Here is a 21,996-nt window from a genome sequence, read left to right on the forward strand (position 1 = left end):
AAATGACATTGCTCGGCGAACGAGAAACTCGAGAAAGCCGTTTTCTCCCTCCACGTATGTGATCCACGATCGTTGGTGGACGATACCGCGAGAGAATCGAAGAAACGTCATACGTGAGTTGGAAATATAAAAAGTTTACGGTCGAGGCACAATTAAAATGGGAAATTGAAAATCTGCGGCAAACCGTGCGACAAATTCATGACAGCGATGACGGATCGGCTTTGAACTGATCACGTCGATGAAGAATAACTCGTCAACAGTCCGAAATATTGAAGAAATTTGTATGCGGTTATTGAATTGGCTTAAAATTATTGTGTGCACCTTTATCACAAAATTCCATTTCTAAAATTTATTTACGTAAACAAAATTAAGTTAATCGACTGATCATCAAGTCCACTTTAATCATCGCGTCAAATTAACCGCCTGCAATTTCATTATGAGAATCTCTCTCGAACTCCTCGATAAGGAGGTAAAAGACACTTTTTCTAGAAAGACGAACAGATAGGGCGCATTCACGATAATCTCGTCGTTTAACCCGATTAACCCTCCGGTCGTCGATCTTGACACCAGTCGAGACACGAGTTACGGAAATCTCCGGAACAGGCCAGACATCACGAAGAATCATCCACCGCGATCGATCGGATTGGACCATCGGGTTGACTTGAGAATTTACAGAGATCTCGAATAATAATGGTCGACGCCGGGATTCTTAAGACTAGTCGCGACGGACAAATCAGTGGATTTCGAGGATGAAAAGGAACCAGACGAGAATGGCTAATGGAACCGTCGCGTATGCGAACGAATTAATTTCTCTGATAGAGAAATTATGAAAGGAGACACATGAATCAATTCAAGTTGAAGATTAAAGTAAAAATTGTTTTTTTCTTTTTGCATCTAATAGAGTATCGCTTGAGAGTTGCATGTCCTAAACAAAAGAAATTATATCAAAATTATATTAAACTTGATTTATTAATATAGTAATTTTTCGCAAACGGATTGATGTGCGCCAACAGTAAGTCGAAATTCGAGCATCAAAGAGCAACAAACAAAAATCAACGCATGGCGTATAGCTACGGCGAAATCACAAGCAAAAATGGAACGCAGAATCCAATCGGTGGTATACCGATTATTCTGAATATAAAATGTATTTTTAAAGTTATAGTTTATACATCGCATATGTCTCTCCATTTCTTATCTTAAAAGAGAAAATTTAAGAATATAACATAAGCAGTAAAAATTTCTTATTATCATGTGCTGTAAAATTCTCCTTGATAAAACAGATATAATCAAAGAAATAACCAAGATAAAACGAAATTGTCGTTTTTAAAACTCGGAATAATTCTGACGTTCGCTAAATTCGCGATAATTCGGCTACCCGCGTTAAAATATTGTTCGCTATATTCAATTTCATAAAATGCCTCCCGTTAACAAGATTTCTTTTTGCTCATAAAATATTCTACAGATCAGATATGCAAGGGATATCTCCGTGCGGTGAAATGATATCGAACGCGTAATCAGGCGGCACGCGTGTCCCACATATTCTCCTCGGCGAACCCGAAACGAATCTCGAGGAATCTCGACTTCCTTCCCGTCTTTTCCGAGCGACGCGGCAATTTCCTTGGATAATAACCTCATCCGCCTCTCCCTCCCCTCCATCTTCGGAAATTATTCGGTCTCGTTCGTTGCTGCTTGCCGCCTGGCGGAATAAATGCTTATCCCACACTTTTGGCCCCGTTTCCGCGTTCCGCCGCATCCCCTTGCGATTCGAAATGTTCCGCCGGGCCGAAAGCCAATGGGGCGCAGCAGGGACGGCTCGTGGAATGCCCTCGACGCCCTCGTACGTGGCTGGCAAGGTAGATGGTACGACGTTAACTCGCGGTGCACGGAATCGGGTTAATCGATTTCCGGGTAACGTACAGGCACGAGACACACGTGCGCCACGTACGCGCGCCTACAGGCGTCTACAAGAGATGGGAACGAGAGAAAAAGGGAGGCTCTCACGTTTGAACATACCGGTACCGATGCCGATGGAACAATATCGCGCGCCGTGGATAAATAAAGAGACTAGGTGAACGAAGCTCTGATTTGTATAGCTCGTATAGAGAGTAAAACTGTTATAACCGGAAATGGACATATGTGTGTACGTCCGAAAAATTTCACTCTTTCAATATGTCATTGCAGCGCTGCATCCAGAGTTTTTTGCAGTTTTCGGCTTGAAGTTGAAATAAATCAATTTTCACGCCTTTACTATTACCATTTCCTTCTCATTTTATATCTGTGTTTCATAACACGCGACGCTTGATTTCAGGGATGAGGTTGCAGCTATGAAATGAGAAATAGGATACACGTTATTGCGTAAGAAAAAAGGACAGTCGCAATTACTACGCGTAATTATCGATGATCATTCTCCCCGTTCCTTTTAATATTTAAATATCGTGCCACCCCGTCTGATTTCCATTTCTGCGACGATTGTGGCTTCACGACCGCATTAATTTGCATCAAGTCGCAAGTCGCCAAACCCGACTATCCGACACGGCAAGTAAGCTCATAATCGTCTCACTTCTCGCGTCGCTCAAAGCCGAACTTGGGTCAAAGTGAAGGATGAAACTCGTTTGACGTAGCCCGGAGCGATTCGAGGGAGGCGTTGCGCGCGTTGACAGGTGAATAGGTACAAAAGAAAGCGGCGTTCCGGGCAGTATTTAATGTGGTTGCGCCCGTCGACAGCGCCTGGTCGGTTGGGATGCTCTGGGGCGCGGCTTTCATGCAATGTAATTCCGATGCAAATCTGTCTGTTGAACTTTTCACCCGCATTACGTCGTGTCGCGCCGGCCTGCGGTCGTGCGCTGGTATTCCGGTACTCCAGTACGTCGTGTACATCAGGTATCTTTCTCTTCGAAAAAGAGGGTGGCAAATATTGCGAACTATTGTGCGTCTAAGTACTCGAATTCGTAATTCAATTATCTCTTTGCGTTGCGGTTTGCTGAATTGATCGAGTTGCAGGCCTGCAATAACTCGGATTAGTTCAATTTTAAAATTCATGATATTCTTTATCTATTGTATTGTCTATCACCGCCAGTTCTCATTACCAAGTTTTAAATTTTTCAATTATAATGTATTTTCTTTAATATAGTTATTTAATATATCTTAATAACCTTAAGAACAATCTTAAGATCGATGTAGTTTACAGCAATAACCGATAATTTAAAATTAAAAAAATGTATTATTTCATTGCTACTTAGCGATCGTTTACTTCGCGAAAATAAGGTGGAAGCATCCAGTCCGCTTGACTCTACTGATATAATATAAAAATTCCCCCTCTTGCAATAACATAATAAATTTCCATAATAATAACACGTCGGTACACGTCGTTTTTACAGTTCATTACTTTCACAACAATCCCTTCCTTGGGGAATAGTCAAACTAAGCGACCTTTATTGAAATAAGGGATGAATTTTTGCAAAGACGCGCGTAACCGAAGCAAATGTTCATCGGCCGCGTTCAGTCATTCACCCTCAAGAATTCCACGATCATTCCCGTCGAACCATCCATTTCGGTCTGGGATGCGTGTGAATCGACGCTGGGAAGGTCGTCGTTTAAATCACATGGGCGGGGCTGAGGATCCCGGATACCGACCAGCAGCCGCCATCTGCACACCACAGAGCGAACAAGCCCCTGAGCTAGCAATCGTCCCCGTCTGATTCAAGGGATGGAATCTTGTCCGCTCGGACTTGCACGTGACTGCTCTCCGATAATCACTTTATATTTTAATTTGTATACTACCTTTTTATTTTAGAATTTGATATTCTACACGGAAAGAGAATAATTTAGGTGCTAAAGCATCTAAAAATTGAACTGGGTACAGATCTGAAAATAATCTTTTGTTAGATCATCAAAATAATAAAAAATGCTTAAGTTACTGGAAGTAAACTGGAACGTTAAAATTTTTTGCAGCATTGCTTATCATACTTGAATATCGTACATAATTATTTTGATAATCCAACGAAATTGTTTTCCGAATTGTACCTAGCTAAATTTTAAAACTCTTAAAGTTTTTGTATTACGTATGTACGCCATATAAAATTATAAGTAAAATACTCTTCTTTGAATTCTAACATGAATTAAAAATCATGTAAGAGAGGCTTCGAAAAAACTCAGACAAATTATGGATCATCTGCAGAAAAGCGAGCTTTAAATATTTATATTTTAATAATAAAATAATGCAAAATATTTCTGCAATTTCTTCTAAGACAGATCTCGAAAATTACATATTTTCTTATTTCGACAAAATCTTCACGTACAAATTACGTGGTTTTCGAGAAAATATGAAGAAGAATGCGAAAACTCCATAAAATATCAATCTCTAGATAATAATACTTTTATAATCGCTTGAAAATAGCGTGAAAAAAATTGTACACAGACTAATGTCTTTACGTATCGGCACTCAGCTTCGACATCGTTCGATTAAACGACTTCACGCTGCATTTTTCAAATTTGTCGCGCTGTTTACCTGCCGCGATCGCTTTTTTATGCTCGCGCGATGACAATGGCGCAGGTGAATGTTCTGCAGCGTTGCCGCCGTCCCCGCTCGCCCCGCACCATTGCCCCCTTTTCTCATCGCACACACACACACACACACGGCCTCGCGGAAAAATGCGGCGAAAAATCCCTCTAGTGTTGTTCCACGTTCCCCCGTAAAACCTTTCCCGCTCGCGCGCGCCATTCCGTAAATCTGGCATCCTTTATTTCAATGAGCGCGCAATATTGTTCGACTTACTTCAGCCTGGGCGATTTATACGCGCCCAACGAATTATTTCGCGCGAAAAAAAATAACAAAGATAATTTGGCAAACGTAATTTACCCCTCGTCGTGCAACACCCGCTGGCGGAGATTTCTCCCCGACGGAGAGAGCGAGAGAGCAGCGGCTTATTTCGAGAGATTGCTAGTTTTAAAAATAATGCTCTAGTTTCGAGACAGATGAAAAGAGTTTAATAAAACGCGTATATTATATTAGAGAATCTTGTAAAACAGGCTAAAAATAAATTTTTAAAACACAAAACTCTCTATGTACTACTTTTTTGTAATTATCTCTTTTTCATTATTTATTCTCGTAAAAACGTGATGGTCCACGATAATACGGATAAATCGACGCGAACAGATTACAACAGACGTAGATGCAAAGTCGGAATTTGTAAGAACTTACAAGAGAGAAAGAGAGAGAGAGAGAGAGAGAGAAAGAGAGAAGGACGATGGGCGCGGTTTGCAAGGCAGGAGTAAGTCTCAAAACGCGGAGTGTGCACGGGGTAACAACATTCGTACACGTGCACACAATGCAAGCAGCAGAGAAAGGCGCGTTTCGTGACCCAAAAATGACTGCTACCCCCCTGCAACCGAATGCCAAAACTGCTCGGGCCGCAAGGTGCGGCATAGACCGCGAAATTCATGGTGCGCTAATCAATAATGTATTTAGTGTGCGAAACTTCGTGCCGGGATATATTCCAGTCGAGGACCACCACTGGCGAAAGGTGGTGGCCGAGCATTGTTCTGCGGCATCCAGGCCCGTGTCCGGCGGTCGGTCCGCTACGTAAAGTCTCGCGGAATAATTACGAGTTTCGCCATTGAATCAGGAATGTACCAAACAAGGCAGAAACAGCCGACCTGCCCATTCCATTATTAATTCAATTAGTGCTAGACGCATACTGATCGTTGGATTAATGCATCCCACGGACCATAATCTCATTCCGCCATCTGAACGACTAAAGCCGGCCGATATCACGTTCGGTATACATGGAGTGTCTCAGATTGATTGTAATTTCTCGCGCGTTTATGTATTATATTAACATTTCTCATTTTACGTTCTCATTTTCAATTATGCAAAAATACACAGACATTTTTTATAATTTTCAAATAAATGCTAGTCAAATAGAATAATAGTCAAAAAGTCTTCAAAAATTTTAATTGAGTAACAAAGAATCGGAACGCAACGTGTTATTCTTTGATTAATGAGATTGAGAGATGATTTCACTCTGTCTTAATTTTAATTCGAGATAGAGTTATCAATTTTTTAACAAATATTTAAAATTCAAAGCTACAATAAAAATAAAAAGATAAAAGTCAATAAACGAAACGCAAAAGGTAAATTTGCCAAAGTATTTTTAAAATGCGATTTTATGCTATGATTCGAAAGAGGAATAATACTTTAGTAACTAGTTCTGTAAATAAAACATTTGCGCACAAATATAATGTTTCGTTTTCGTGTTATCAACAATTTAAATAATTATCTACATTCGTGTGAATAAAATATTAATATGTACAATCCATTAGTGCTAAATAAAATTATCAAGTTTAAATAAAACATTAAAATAAAAACAACAGAAGTAAACATTGACAAATATTAAAAATATACATGTAAAAAATATGAAAAAAATAATATTCGTCCATAGTGCAATGCTAAGTACGATTCACAAGAATTTAAATCATTATACGTCGCTCTATTAGCATCAGGACGTGGATAATGAGACGAGAAACGGTTACTTCAACTTGATAACACAAGTGCAATTATTAGCCTCACGCAAACTAACATAATTTTTATTTCGCACACGCTTAAATTGTGCACAAACCCTCAATTAGTCATTTGATAAAAACCTCGTGCGAGATTCACGTTCAGTTGTACACTAGAAAAATGAGGAAGTGAGTATTCGACATCAAAGTTATGCTTTAAGTAAATTGTGCTATTAAAAATTTAAAAAAAAACGCGATCGCGAAGTTAACCCATTTTTTTACAATCAACTAGTTTCAACAAATTAATATTATAAATCATACCTTTTTTATATTGTACAAATTCTCAGATTCTTCGAGTGAAAGGTAAGTATGGATTTTGCATCAGTGAAAAAACTTGTGATGTAAGCTTCATTTTTCCGATGCTAGAATATAAAAAATTCCAGAAGATTACTCTCGGATTAAAAGATACATGAATACGTAACGATGAAAAGAGAACATTATCTTTTCTAACGCATGCCTGACACAAGTCGCTTGTCGTGGAAAATATCTCTTCTTTACTTTATATTTTCGGAAGCGACAATTGTTGCATATGAAACAATTGAATCGCCCGATATTTGCATGCGTGCAAAAACCAATGAAACGATCACAAAATCAAAATAACTGGCGAAATAAAGAAGTAAACAAACAAACTGCAATGTGCATTCCTTTTTTCCCTTTTTTTTTAACCGACATATCGATCGTCTCGCAAATCTCACATAGGAATTCCGAGTATACAATATCCGAGGTATCGTGAACGAATTCGATGAAACTCGGGAAATATCATTCCCCTATATAAACCCATTGCAACTATTTATTTTACAGAACGCGCTATTTATTTTAGAAAACAAATTTAAGTGTTGCCGTTACACAACTTTTTCTCTCCAACCGTTTTCCGAATTCGTTAGTATAATAAAAGCTATAATGTGTAATTAAAATCGAGCGATTGTCAGTTAAACATTAAAATTAATTAAATCATTTAAATAGATTAATATATATAAATAAATAAACCGAGGAAAAAGCATCATTCAATAATCATTAATAAGTATAATAAATTAAATCGTTAATAAATCTCTTTTTAAACCGATTAAATTTCGTTTTCAAAACGTTAAAAACGATAAGTATGAAAAGTTTAAAACCAATGAGTAAACAGAAGTAACACGTCTGATGAAACTTTCGTGAGATCTTGTAATATTTCAGGAATCATGTTACGATGCTGGCTTTCTCGATGTGGTACTTTATGAAGTCAACACATGTATCGGGAGTGAGAAATATTACACACGGTGTATCGAGGCATATACGATCTATCGGATTTCCCAAAGGTAGCAATACAGGGGTAAGATGGATCAATCATTCATTTTTCATCTAGTAATGCATCTCGGACTGTACGAGCAGTCTGTTAACTCAATATTAATCATTTGCACTACACTCGTGAACCTGTTTGACCTGTCGGACAAAATCGAAAAAACTCAAAATAAATATTGATTTGATGGTAATGATGATAATTAACAATATCAAGAGACACATTTTTATCTATTTCATAAAAAATCCTGAAAAACATTAATTGTAGTTTAGTAATACTTGTAAAACTTGTCTTGCTTTTGGCTGTATAAATTCACGTTTTGAAAATTTAAAACTTGTTAAAAACTAAATCGATGAAACATTTTCTAATTTCCTTAAATAGGATTTTAAAGACAATTATTCAATTTCTAGATATTCTTTGCCCTGGGAGTTCCCGTAGATATTCCAGATAAATCTATATCGATGTCGTTTTATTTTGAAGCAAATTATGGATTGCCATATGAATGGAATTCAAGTTACATCTACGAGGAAGGTTATTACGCAAAACGAAGTCTTAGTCGTCAATTGATGTACAAGATGTTCACAAGTAAAATGGACAGGTAAACAAATTGACAAAGATTAATAACAGATAATAAAGTTACACGTTACAGATAATAAAGTTTCTCTCTCTCTCTCTCTCTCTCTCTCTCTCTCTCTCTCTCTCTCTCTCTCTCTCTCTCTCTCTCTCTCTCTCTCTCTTCATCTAATACAATATTTCATCGTAGTTTTTAACATTATAAAATATTGCATACACAAATAGAATTTAAAAAATAATTACACAAGTTTATATATCCTTTGTAACAGCCTGGGCTATCCTGGACTGAATTGTTTGCTAAGAACAATCTGCGAAGCTGAAAAATATTCTTTAAACGAAAACGGCGTGCTTGGTGACATTCTTCAAATCATATTCAAGTAAATATAAAAAATCTATTTAAACCATTTCAATAAGTATAAAACAATTATAGTTTAAATTATATCAAGAATTTAAAAAATAAACAATTAAAGTCACTAATAAAATTCATGATAACTAAGAGAATGCTGGAAATTTAAAAAATTAGATTTAAGTCAAATTTATCTGATATTTATTTTTATAATTAATATTTATTCGGCAAATATTTATGCTATTTATACAATACATCAGGCATAACGTAATAAGGAATAATATAAGAATTATAACATTTGCGTATTTCCCTGTTTAGACCCTCTATGTCAGCGAATGAAGATCTTCCAAATGAGATTGTAGAAGCTGAACACGAACAACACTGTGATCAACGTTACAAAAAGTGCCCTGTAAATCTTTTGGATTTAATAAGCCATTATAACACTAATTGAATAACTTTGCTTAATTACATTACATCGAGAATAATTATAAAATTTATTAATTTATACAACCAGTCAAAAAAATATCAGAGATGTTGATATCTATGATCTGTCATATTAAATATCAGCAGAAACCAAACAAATTTTATTAAGGTAAAAATGAGGTAAAAATGAATAAGTAAAAATTTAAAAACTTACAACATAGCCTGGAACAAATCGATAGCAAAAATTGTAGATATTAAGAATATTCAATCTGTTATCTTCACTAATTAATTTGCTTTGTTAACGCACATTCTCAAATTTTCTCACTATACATATATACATGTATATTTATTTTCTTGAAAGCTCTATTTTATTTCAATTGTAGACATTTCAAATTTATTATTAGAGACATAGTTATTGATATATAAACATTATAATAAATAAGTTAAATTTATACATTTAATCAAGTTAAACATAAAATTTTGTAATAAATATAAAACAAATGATAATAACATTAAAAACCAATAAGAATCGTAGTAACGTAATTAAAGATTTTAATAAATTACAAAATCTAAATATTCTAAATATATACAAGTATCTGATATAGGGGAAAAGTATGTAAAAATAAATTTTAAAACAGTTTCCAAAAAACATTTTTTTAATTACATTTTATCAAACTTTTTTATAATCAATATGTACCATTAAATTGTCTTTCTCATAGTTAATAAATTTAAAAATTATAATTAAGCAAACATACACAATGGAAACATAATTTGTTTTTTGAAAACTTGTGAATCAAATATGCATAAAATATAAAAAAGCAATTAATGGAAATAATTTCTACTGTGGATTTTTCAAACAAGCACCTAAAAACTTTAATCATTTACATTCTTCAATTGTTCAACTTTTACTTCATCCGATAAATATTTATACAGATCACTGACACGTTAGAAATATTTTAATCTATTTGATCTATTTAAATCTTTTTGATTGGATGTTCTATAAAAAAACTATAAAATTTAATCTGAATTTATTATAGACAGAATAAAATAACCAATAGTTTGTAGCCATTTTAGGTCAACTTCAATCTATGTTACACATTAAAAATACAAGAAATTTAAATTTATTGTATTTTAAAGCTTGTATCTCAAGTCTTCACAATAGAATTTTATTATAATTATGATTCACTGGTTTCACAGTTCATATATCGCCAGAAATACAATATTCATACGACACCGAACAAATCCGGATTACACATGTATTTTAGTAAAGCTCCGAGGAATCCCCTAGTTTTACCTTACTCCTTCAGTTTAGTAACCGCAGGCACAGCAATCGTTTCTTCCACGGCAACGCGTCCAGATTGCAGATAATGAAACATATTTTCGTAGACCACAAATGTGACAACTGTCGCCGGAGTCACTCTGGTGAGGTTTACGCTTAAACCTTTGTAAAAGCCGCGCCAACCCTCATACCTGCAACGAACCACCAGCAATACGCCTTTGTTTTACTTTGCTTTACTATAGTACGCGAAGAGTTCTGAAGCACTATTAAATTTAACCCGCGTACGATTCTTGACGTAACATCGAATTTACTTATAAAAATTATCAATGCCCTCTTTTGTCTCGCTTTAAGCGTTTTGTGAAAGTTTAATCAGAGAATATAAAAATATCTTTTTGTTAACAGAATGTCAACCATAAAATCAATTACATTTAAACAAACCGGGTATACAATTCAAAGCAGTAAAATCTAATTTTTCTTATTCACTCTTACAATATAAAATTCAAGAACGATATATATATATATATTCGATATATATATTCAATATATTAATTCATTGTATAATACATTCAAAAATCGTACTGCTGGTGGCTTAACAAACTACTAAACTAACCGAAATTGAATAATGTACTTAATAAATTTTATTATTCGATCACAATACCTTTCTACATGCTATTTGTCTTAAGTAGAAAAATAAGAATTTCATGCAAATTTAATGCAAAATAAATCCAAAAAATATATTTCCTTAAATCTGAAATAAATAACGGTGATGCCTTCTTGTTCTCTGTGTTATTAAAAAGATCCTATTGATATCGATAAAAAGAGAAATGGAATAAAAATATCAAATCTGGATGAAATTTGAATAATCTAAAGTAGTGAATAATTAATTTAATGACAAACACTTTTCGATATGTGTGCGTATGTTTATTAATACCGTCACAATGTTGTTTAAGTATATTCTGTTGTTTTCGTCCCCATAACTCTTTCTTTTTTCCGAATAAACAGATTCTAGCTAAATTTGTGGCTAAAGAAATTGAATATAATATAAATAAATTCGTCCTACTATTTACAGATTGCAGCGAGAAAACTTATTGCTATCGATCATATGTTCCGAGTGCCAGACTCTACGATCCTTGCAGAAATTAATCTATAACGGACTCTATATACTCCATTTAAAATGAGGTAAAGCCATTGCCTACAAAGGAATAGAGTCGCTTCGTAAAATGGAAAAATAGGGGAGAAGGTAGAATACAGCGAACTTTTACTTTTTTGCTAAAACTTAAAAAAGAAATCACTAAATTAAGCAATGTCTATTCCGCTAAAACTCGTTGAGTCGAGCGAAGACACAGATATTATCACTTTACACCATGTGGCTCACACACATTATGCGTCAAAATTGTTCGAACGCTGTACAGATAATAAATATATCGTGTGTTATTCGTATAGTTACGCAAATATTTGGTTATTAATTTAACTATCCAAGATTACACCGTTCGCCGACGTGAACCGGAAGCATTTCTTCTTGCAGCTCTTATATTTGAACAGAGCATTAATCATCTTATATGGTATAAGATAATACTCTTCGCTTCCTCTCTCACATAACTGCATATCTATCTAGGTTTGTTCAACTAAATCCAGTTTAGTTGACACTCAGATATCTATACATATCTCGGCAAGCAAAAGACGATCATATTCATACGTTTGTCCATTGTGGCGTACCTTGTATAATGAGAAGATATTTCAGTTAAAATACACATTTTTTCATTATAACAAAACTATCCTTACATACAATACACACAAATTCCGCCATAAATGAAACGTATTCGTGTCAAAGAATAAAGTAACTTTGTCCATTTTACATTATCGCAGTCTCTCAGTGTACTTGGATAAGAAAGGATGAGTGGTTGAATAAATAAAACATGTATTCTACATACAATACAAATGCCATGAACTATTGCCATTTCAAGATCTATTTCTCCCATTGTAATCATCGCCTTGCAATTTACGCGAGAAGTTAAAACAGCAATAGTAAAAGCAATTATTTAAACTATTTTTCCATTTCTCTCGACCATGTCTCTCCTTTCATCACCGTACAAGTCTACAAACCTAATATAAATTAATAAAAATACAAATAGAAAATATCGCGCACTCATTTTGAGAGTGTTAGAAATAAAAGTAATACATTACCTATACATTTCGCCTATAACAAAATAGAATTAAAAATTGCTACTAATGATCATTTTAAGTATCCTCCGAATCTTCCAAAATATTTCAGATAAGACATTTTACAAAAAGAGGCTTTCTCGAAAAACATTGAGAACTAATTCTGTACTGTAACTTATTTAAATAATATATAATGCACAATATTTATCCATTTAAAGAAAAAAATTGTATACTATAACCTCACATCAAGATCATACACGCACTCTGCGTATCGTGAGTACTTTGCATCATAAGTTTTAGTAAATCAGAGAGGATATTACGCGCTAGATAAGATTTAAAAAATTTACTATAAAGTTCTTACTTTTGCAACAATAAGATATCAATGTAAATTAACTACCGTTAGTAAAATGCTCGTAAATAAGAATAATCAGACATATGTTTGGTGTAACATGTAAAAGGTATGGTGATAAGCCCTTATAGAAACCCCTAATTCCTTCTGACCTCCATGTGCATTGAACGCAATGCCAGGTACCCCGATAATCGTGATGATGATCCTGAAGTCGTGCTCTCACCACTTGATAAGGATACGTCGACCCTGCAGCGATCAGCTTTGACATCGCCGCAAAGATAATATATTCGGTAGTACTCTGATAAAATATCATATAATATAAATATCTCTTATTTTTATTGTTATTGAATATTATTTGTAAATAACTCTATCTGATTGAGAACATATCTTTTCTTTTTCTTATAAAAAAATAATATAGTTATGTTTTTTATATAACAATGAATACAAATCCATGAAAGTAACATCACGAATTAAAAATTAGCGCAGTTAGATCTGTCTGTTTCCCCAAAAATCTTATAATAAGAAATATATATCTTAATAAAAATTAATTTACCAATTTCGTATCGATGGGTACATTCAAATAATTGTAATATTCATTTTTCATCTCTTCGTATACCATGAATTGAATAGCACCATGTGAAACGCCAAACAATCCAGGAACTAAACCCTGCAAAAGTGTACATATTTTTTTTTATCATAATAAACCATGAGTAAATTTCATTTTCTTTCAAATCAAACATCATAATTTGATAGTTTGATCAAAAAATCTACTTGCCTTATATAAACCTCTAATACCCTCCGTCTTGTAAATCTTCCTCAGAGCATCAATCATGCCACGATACTTCTTCGATTCTGCTATGTTCACATCACTAGCATATTGTAAGCACAGCCGCGTCTTTACCACCCAAATAGGGTTAGTCATGAGCAGTGTGAGTACTCCGGCATCAGCGGCAGCGAACATGTGCATGGACGGTCCCAGGGGCTTCTTCGAATTGCCACCTTGAATCGAAGACTTTATCATGTTGTAGCTGCAAATTAATTCGCAGTTAACATAAAATAGAAGTAAATTTTTAGAAAAAATACAGTACATAAATAATTATTAATTAACAATTTCAAATTAAAATTTTTTAATGTATTTGCAGATTGGTTTTTTGTACTAGTCTAATTAATTATTTGGATTATTTAATTATTTCGAAATAAATTTAAAGTGCTGGCAAGCAGCAATCTCACTACTTACAAGAAGAAATAGAAACCCCACGAACTGCCTGATCCTAGAACGTTCGGCGTTACACCCCTGTAGAGCCCACGCACACCCTCGGTTTTAACAATTTGAGTAATGGCATTTCTAAGACCGTTGTATTGTGGTGTCGTACTAGTATGTCCGTCGTTTACTGCACCCAAAAGATAAAAAAAGAATTCAAGTAAATCCTATCAAAATATATTTTATATCTCTGTAAAAATATCGATAAAGAAGCGTTATTAAAATAAATGTCTATGTTGTAATTGTTCACAATTTTGTTTTTCTTATATCTGTTACTTGTCTCTGTTGTCAGACCATCAACGATAATGCATTTTCTCGCAATCCCTAATTTTTATACTCACATACATTCATTTATATATATAATTAACATGCATATTTTCGCTTTATCGCCACAAATGTTGTAACGTTAGTTTTCATATCGCATTTGGTTGCGAAAAAGCGTTATCATCTTGTGATACGTCTCATTTGATGAGAAAGTTTCCTTCTCAAACATATCCATATAAAAAATTTACTTTTGCTTTCATGGATAAACGGTGATTTCACATGACTATAAAAGATCATTTTGTGTATTTTTGACGAAATCTATCAATGAAATTTCTTCCACGAGTGTCTGCATTAATTTGTCTGCATCATTTTTTACACATAATTTTTCTTCAATAAAAGTTTAGTAATTCTCATAAATATTATTTTTTCCATAATTTGTCAACCTTTAATGTTAAATATTTTAATAACTATAATAAGTTTCAAGTTTAATTCGTACGGAACTAAAATTAAAGCCAAAGAAATAATAATATCGCTTTTATCTAAATATGCAAAGCGCGAAAAACATTTCTCTTTCACATTCATATACATATAACTTGTTTTAAAATATGGATGTAAAAAGAGATGATTCGAACGACAGTTCTGTTCTTACGATAAGAAATAGTAAGAGGATTATATTATTTAAATTTTAAATTTATTTTATATAATTTTATTTCATATTTTTTTATTCTTATTTTTTAATATCTAAACTAAAGCAGAAATATATATTATAATATCCGGTTGCACAGATAATATTCAACTAGTCTACAAATCTATTCAAATTTATTTTGCAAGCTATAAAATTTGGATAAATTATTTTATAATCTAAATATATAAATTAGAATTTATGCATTGTAAAATTTATATATTTATACATTTTCAAAAAAAAATACTGATTTAGGATTTAGATAATCACGAAATTTTATTTCGTAATTGTTTATAAATTCGTAGATATGCAAAACGACTTTCGATGATTCGGCCGACTACGTGACGAAACGATTCAATAACGAACGTCACGTGCTACTGACGCAACTCGCAGAATTCTCGTGGCTTGGTGCTTGGTGGGCAGCCAATGAATATTCCGTTTAAAATACGACACACACGCACGTACACATACCTATGTGAAGTACTCCTATTTTTTCCAATAAATCTTATTCGTTTCTGCTTACAAAAACATTTAACGCTTTACGTGCACATTTCTGTCTTCAGTTGATGGATTTATTGACAAATCTTTTTAAACGTGAGGAACGTTCCTACTTAATTTTCCTTATTTTGTTTTTACACGTACATTTTCTTAATCGTAATCGTAAGAAATTGAGCAATACGATTGGTTAAATTCAGTCGGTTACGACTAATTTGAGCAATGATTAGTCGAAATCTTACGATTACAATTAAGGAAATGTACGTGCAATGGCCTTTAGTTTCGCCAATTCAAAATAAGCAACACAAATATTAAGCAACAAAATCTTTAAAACTGGAAACAGATGAAAAGAAATCTGAAATAAATTCGATATCAAATTTACACACGGAAGTCGATTGCACTGTTTCTGACAAGCAAATTGAATAAACAATAACTGATCATACTTGAATAAAATACTCAAAAACACACTTATTCAAAAAAAGCTGTTTGATTTGACGTACGATAATCGTAAACAAAAACAGCAAATAAAACTGACGGAAATTTTCTGTAACATTATTCTATTATCTAACAGTTAATAAGAATCATAGATAAGACGTTACATATTGGACAAATTCCAAGACTAGTTCTTCAAAACATAAGAATGAATTCTTCAAAATACAAAAAAAAATTGATGATGTCAACATATATTCAAAACTAAATAATTTTTCACTTTTATGTTTAATTATAGTATAATTAAATTTATTATATTATAAACATTGTATGTATGTATGCATGTATGTACACACACGCGCGCGTGCACGCACACATCTGTAAATATAAAATAAAAAGATATAACTAAATAATAAACCAATTAAATTACATAATGTCTCTGTTCATAGTATATCGTCATTAATTTAAATCGTACATAATAATTACAACTATAATAATTTATGACAATAAGCAAAAAATTTCATTCATTTTATTGTAGAAGATAAAATCACGTATTTACATAAAATTTATTATTAAAACTAACTTGAAATGCTTCACAATAATTTTATCAAATTCTGCTTACAAGAGCAACTTCACAATATTCGTTGCAAAAGTAACGATTACATGAGATAATAATCGCATTGTTTTCATCTTTATCAAAAGTAAAACAAGATCGATAATAACGTAAAAATAATAAATAATGAAATAATAATCTTTCGTGATATCAATAAATAGTCAATAAATAATTAAATTTAATTACTTTAATATCTGGAAAATTTATATTAATAATAACTTTATAATGTAATATTAAACATTTTATTATTTTAATAATATCTTTTTAAATATTTACAATAAAATAATTTGATAGATATTGATTCTTATTAGACTACAACATATTTCGATTTATTTTCATACTATTAAAATATTTAAGACTTCTGTACTTTTATATGATAGCAGTAATATCTCCTAATAGTGATATTACCTGGAATGCCTAATATGCCTTTTTTAAGATAACGTTATGAGATTAAACATAAAGCAATGTTGCGTCGGTAAATGTGAATAAGTGCCGATTATATAATCATCATATTGATCATCACGTGCGATTAGAGTGAAACACACTTTGCGAGATTGATGTACATAGTGTCATTGTTTTTTTTTAGCCCATTAGCCCAATTTCTTTATCGAAAGCATGTGATAAACGCAGACGAACCGGGAATAAGACCTCAGCAAATAGCTTTCATTTTTGAAACAACGTTACAATCTTTAAAAGTTAAAATGCGCTTTGTCTCAATAAGACCGCATACCATTTAGAGATAAGAAAAGAATGCCCCTCTCCCAACGTAAAAATTACGCTTTCAGTTTTTCACAAGACTTAAAAAATCTGATGCGAATTATAGATCATCTGAAGTGGACCGGTACTCAAAACAATTTTCTCTAAACAAAATTTCAGCATGAGCTTGTAGAATGAAAATTCTATAGTAACTTTTAAGTAAACAAATCAGCGTACTAAAATATTAAAACGATTTTATCTTTACCTCCCCCAATTTCTTCGAATTCGATCCGGAAATTCGGCATGTTTGACACATGAATTCAAAGCTTCTGATAATGTGAGCTCAGAGCCCTTTGTTCATTCATATCGATCGATAGCTTCCTTGTATACGAGCGACTCGTACCAGTATGTCTTATGTCTTCATAAGAGCATGTTGCCTTCATTAAGATAATCATCTTCAAACAAAAACGTGTTTCATCACCAGAACATATTTATCAAAAAACATTTATTCTGAATAAATTTAAAAATTTGATTGTTATTTTGACCTATACTTATCAATATAAATTGTAAATATTTTTATTTTACAATATTTATTTCATATCATAATTCGCAATTTATGCAGAGTATGTATATAAATAGCTGTCCGCTTCTTTGTCTCGTTTCTGAGATGAAATCTTTATTCAAAACAGCTGAGCTTAATAATCTCCTTAACAAAATTTTGACCAGAAATACCATGTGGATAATATTTATTAATTTATAATAACATTTGATAATATAAAATATAATGACATATAAAAATATAATTACAAATATGTTAGAACAGAATGAATTTTAATTTATTTAATAATTACTAATTTTTAGATTAAATTTTTTTTGCAATTATTTGGTTCCAAGAATTTTTTTAACGTAAATAGCGATGCGATCAATATTATGTTGAAATACTTGGAATATCTGTGCAACTTGATATTATAAGGATATCACGTTTAATTCGAGATAATCAGGAAACTATAACTTAGATATCGATTCTACGAACATTGAACCTGAAAAATGCCGTCAAAGTAATGTAATTCCCATTGTTTCGCGTCAAATTATCATAGACAGTATTTTTGAACACTTATTATATACGTGAAAAAAATAATCAAACTCTTAAGAATCCTTACCCTTACGCGTGGATGTTAACTATCAGAATATTAGTCCATTACGCATTATTTCCAGCAAATTGGCGAGACAAATCTGTTAGTTTCTAAAGGACACCTAATCTAAATCCTCTTGGCTTTATTTATCATGACAAGCACGATAGCTAACGAAACAATAGTGATAAGCCAAACGAACACGTGCTTAATCCCATATCACTATTGTCTTCACAGACTGCGCAAAATAACATTCATCATCAGTGGAATATGTCGACCATAATATTGACTTCTAACAGCAATGGCGATGATAATAACAATGAATGAATAATGGGAAATAAAATACTTATAAATATCTTTCGTAATCAAAAATATGTGAAAAAATGCATTTCGTGAAATGTAAAAAGAATGTTTAAAATTTCTAGTAATAACAAATTGAATATCAACGAGCATTTGTAAAAGAATTTTTCAAATAACCTTTTGTTAACACACAATGAAAAATAAAATTCTTGTTTATCTTGAGATTAAACAGATATAACATGTTATCGTTGACTCGCTGCATTTTTGGTCCATAGAAAAGAATCATCTTTAGTCGTCTATGGAAAGGAATTTGCCATAATAATGCATTTTTGGTCCATAGAAAAGAATAATTTTTAGTCACCTATGGAAAGGAATTTACCATAATAATAAAAATATCGGAGAGAGAAAGAGAGAGAGAGAGGCATGTCGAAAAATATATGCCTTTCAAGGTATACAGACTGAAGCACGAGATTGTGACCTGCATAATCTCGAGTTCTCTGCTAGTTTTTTTTTATCATCGTGATAAATTCTACGACCGTTTAAATTCTATAATCACCACCCTCGACAAGAGTCCGCGCTGTCTGTTGCAACTCTTCATAAGCGTTTAATAATGTTTTGATTTGTCTCCAATGAAGAAACTTCTGGACTTTACTTGCTTGGAATAAAGTCCAGTCATAAAAGTTGATAGACAATAATATGGAGTGTAAGGTTTAGGAAATGGTTTTCTCCGATTTATTTTTGGAGAATTAAATTAGGTGAAACAATAATTAATTTGGTCGTCTAAATTGAACAATTCAAATATCAGTTAAAGTTAAATGTTTCCTTTTTTCCAATCTTCTTTTTTTTTATATTCACTCTCATAAAAGTAGAATAAAATATTTTATGTATATATAATTTATCAAAATATTTATAAATTATAATTTATAATAATTTAAGAATTAATGTCTCAATGTATAATTAATTTATTTAGAAAGAAAATAAAAGAAAAAGATAGAAGGTAGGAAATTATAAAAGAATCAAGTATCTTCGCGGCACTGTTTCACTTTCGTATTATCGATTTTCTTTCTGTTCGATGTTGTATAGCCGTACGTAGAATTTATACGGTGCAGTGTAGCCTGCATGGCGCAAGCAGTGATGTAAAGTACTTCTATTTTCAGTACCTTGCTACACAAGTATTCCTTAAGTGAAGTATCTAGATATAGATACGAGCTTTCTGACATGTTAATTAGTTAAAAATTTTTAACATAATTTCAAAACATATGTAGTAATATGTACAAAATACTAAAAAAATATATAAAACACAACAACGTAAAATAAACAATTTAAAATGCAAATACTCAAAAATCATCTTAAAAAATTTACGTGAAACAATTATATCATAGACATTAATGATTCATTGCAAAGATATTTATAGGTATTGCATTTTTCGATACAGAATCTCGAATTTGTAAAGCATATCCTATTTTGAGTGTAATGCTATTTTAAATACAATGTAAATGCAATAATTTGGAAGCGTGTCAATTTTCATACAAGCACAACGAGAGATGATTGGCTATCACATATTGCGCGATGCTATTAAATTTGTGCTATTTATCTGTACTAAAAGCTAGCCAAAAATTAAATCATCATTTTTCTTAGAATACTCAAATCAAATGAAATCTACCAAATTACATCACAAATTTTTTGGGAAAAAAAAAATTATTTTTACATTTTAAAACCAGACGTCTTAAATTGCTTTTATATCCTACATATTATACCGTACATGAATAACTTATAAAAAAAAACAAAAGATAAAATAAGAGTGAATTATTTTGAATAAAATTTGGAAAATCTATCTTAAAACAAAATTAAACTGCAAAAACACTATCTGGCCATGTGCTCAGCGTTCGATAACCTCGACAGTTAAAATCTTAACAAAAACAAAACTTGGGATCTGTTCTTTTTAGCTGCACTAGTGCAATAATTTAGAATGAGAAAAAATATACTTGTCTTACTTTAACTTATCGCACCAGTGAAGCAGTACAGCTAAAAAGAACAGCTCACTAAAAAAAAACATGGTCGATACATTCTTTAGCCTCGTATCCGTTCAAAATAAGCCGGATAACTTTCACTTAAAAGAATTAAACAACTAAGATTGACTTTACGCATTAGGGATAATACTGATTTAGAACAAGAATCTTACGACTTTCCTCTCACTATCTCTCTTCCTTCAAAAATAATAAACGAGCGAAATCGAGCAGCGATAAGCACGTAAACAGGTCGAACATTTCATCAGCCATTTGTTCGCGACATGACAATAACAATTGCTATTTCACACTTCCTTCTCCTCAGCTTTAGATGCTCGAGTAGAAAAAAAGAAGAAAAGGCAAAAGTTGACCGAGGAAACCGCCGCTCGATAACTCTCGTCGGCACGGAAGGCACCACGTGCTATCGCAATGTGACAGCCGCCATTTTCTCGAGCGCCCTCGCGCGCCCACGGAGCAGCGCGTGACTCACTCGCTCGCTCGCTCGACTCACCTGCGAAACGGATCTTGATTAGGTCCAGCGGATGCAGCATCAAGGTCGAGACGACGCCACCCGAGATCCCCGCGACGAGGTACTCGTACTTGAAGTTGCTCAGAACGTTAAGCTGGCGTGGTGCGCCCGGCGTGCCGCTGCCCTTGATCGCCGTCATGTTGAGCGGTATGCTGCTGTCGCTGTGCAGCCGCTCCTCGCCTTTCGTTACCGATCCGTGATCAATGGTAATGCTCGATCTCGCATCCTTGCCAGTGCTAACAACGCTCGCCTCCACTCTGCGGCATATCTCTTGGTCCGCGGGAGGCACTGTCGTCGAGCTGTCGTAGCGTCGCTCGTTGCCGAAATTACGTCCGCCTGCCGCCTGCCTGCCTCTCACGCTTGCCTTCTCTCGCTCGCTCTCGCCCCCGCGATCACAGCTGGTGTTACCGACGATTATGCAACCAGCCAAACTCCACCACGCACGCCGAGCACCGCCGCCATACTGTCCGACGACCGGGAACGGGCAGCACGAGCGCCCGAACGACCCGAGCAGCAGCGCGTCCACGGAGTGGGAGAGAGAGAGACTGGACTGCCGCACATGCGCCGCGATGCGAACGTTAGCAGACGCGACGATGCTCTCAGCTGAGTGCGCGCACACGCGGG

General features: G+C 33.5%; 3 protein-coding genes across 5 annotated transcripts in view; 1 reads left to right on the forward strand and 2 right to left on the reverse strand.

Moving 5' to 3' along the window:
- LOC105835684 overlaps positions 1 to 21,996 on the reverse strand; it is a 58,580-nt gene that overhangs the window by 34,250 nt on the left and 2,334 nt on the right. The window lies entirely within an intron of this gene.
- On the forward strand, positions 5,291 to 9,338 carry LOC105835688. 3 transcript variants are annotated; one of them, XM_012679176.3, is made up of 5 exons: positions 5,291 to 5,778; positions 7,735 to 7,870; positions 8,248 to 8,435; positions 8,680 to 8,787; positions 9,075 to 9,338. In XM_012679176.3, the coding sequence occupies exons 2-5, from the start codon at positions 7,748 to 7,750 to the stop codon at positions 9,205 to 9,207; spliced, it is 552 nt and encodes a 183-aa protein (XP_012534630.1). In that variant the 5' UTR covers positions 5,291 to 5,778; positions 7,735 to 7,747; the 3' UTR covers positions 9,208 to 9,338. The 3 variants fall into 3 exon arrangements, with proteins under 3 accessions (XP_012534630.1, XP_012534628.1, XP_036143837.1); XM_012679174.3 differs by having other exon boundaries at positions 5,292 to 5,805; XM_036287944.1 differs by lacking the exon at positions 5,291 to 5,778 and adding an exon at positions 6,359 to 6,687.
- LOC105835687 (mitochondrial folate transporter/carrier) lies at positions 9,823 to 21,547 on the reverse strand. Its single transcript, XM_012679172.3, has 6 exons — positions 21,355 to 21,547; positions 14,205 to 14,358; positions 13,743 to 13,995; positions 13,521 to 13,634; positions 13,120 to 13,265; positions 9,823 to 10,649 (listed from the first exon to the last, which is right to left on the reverse strand). Exons 1-6 carry the CDS (start codon positions 21,509 to 21,511, stop codon positions 10,475 to 10,477), a joined length of 999 nt encoding a protein of 332 aa, XP_012534626.1. The 5' UTR covers positions 21,512 to 21,547; the 3' UTR covers positions 9,823 to 10,474.

Source organism: Monomorium pharaonis, chromosome 6 (assembly GCF_013373865.1).
Source record: "Monomorium pharaonis isolate MP-MQ-018 chromosome 6, ASM1337386v2, whole genome shotgun sequence".
NCBI lineage: Eukaryota > Metazoa > Arthropoda > Insecta > Hymenoptera > Formicidae > Monomorium > Monomorium pharaonis.

Coding starts and splice junctions, on each gene's coding strand:
- LOC105835688 (XM_036287944.1), top strand. Junction 7,871..8,247: donor CCAAAGGTAGCAATACAGGG/GTAAGATGGATC, acceptor TTCAATTTCTAG/ATATTCTTTGCCCTGGGAGT. Junction 8,788..9,074: donor ATTCTTCAAATCATATTCAA/GTAAATATAAAA, acceptor TTCCCTGTTTAG/ACCCTCTATGTCAGCGAATG.
- LOC105835687 (XM_012679172.3), bottom strand. CDS start 21,511: ATGACGGCGATCAAGGGCAGCGGCACGCCGGGCGCACCACGCCAGCTT. Junction 13,996..14,204: donor TGGGGTTTCTATTTCTTCTT/GTAAGTAGTGAG, acceptor ATTAATTTGCAG/CTACAACATGATAAAGTCTT. Junction 13,635..13,742: donor GTATTAGAGGTTTATATAAG/GCAAGTAGATTT, acceptor ACACTTTTGCAG/GGTTTAGTTCCTGGATTGTT.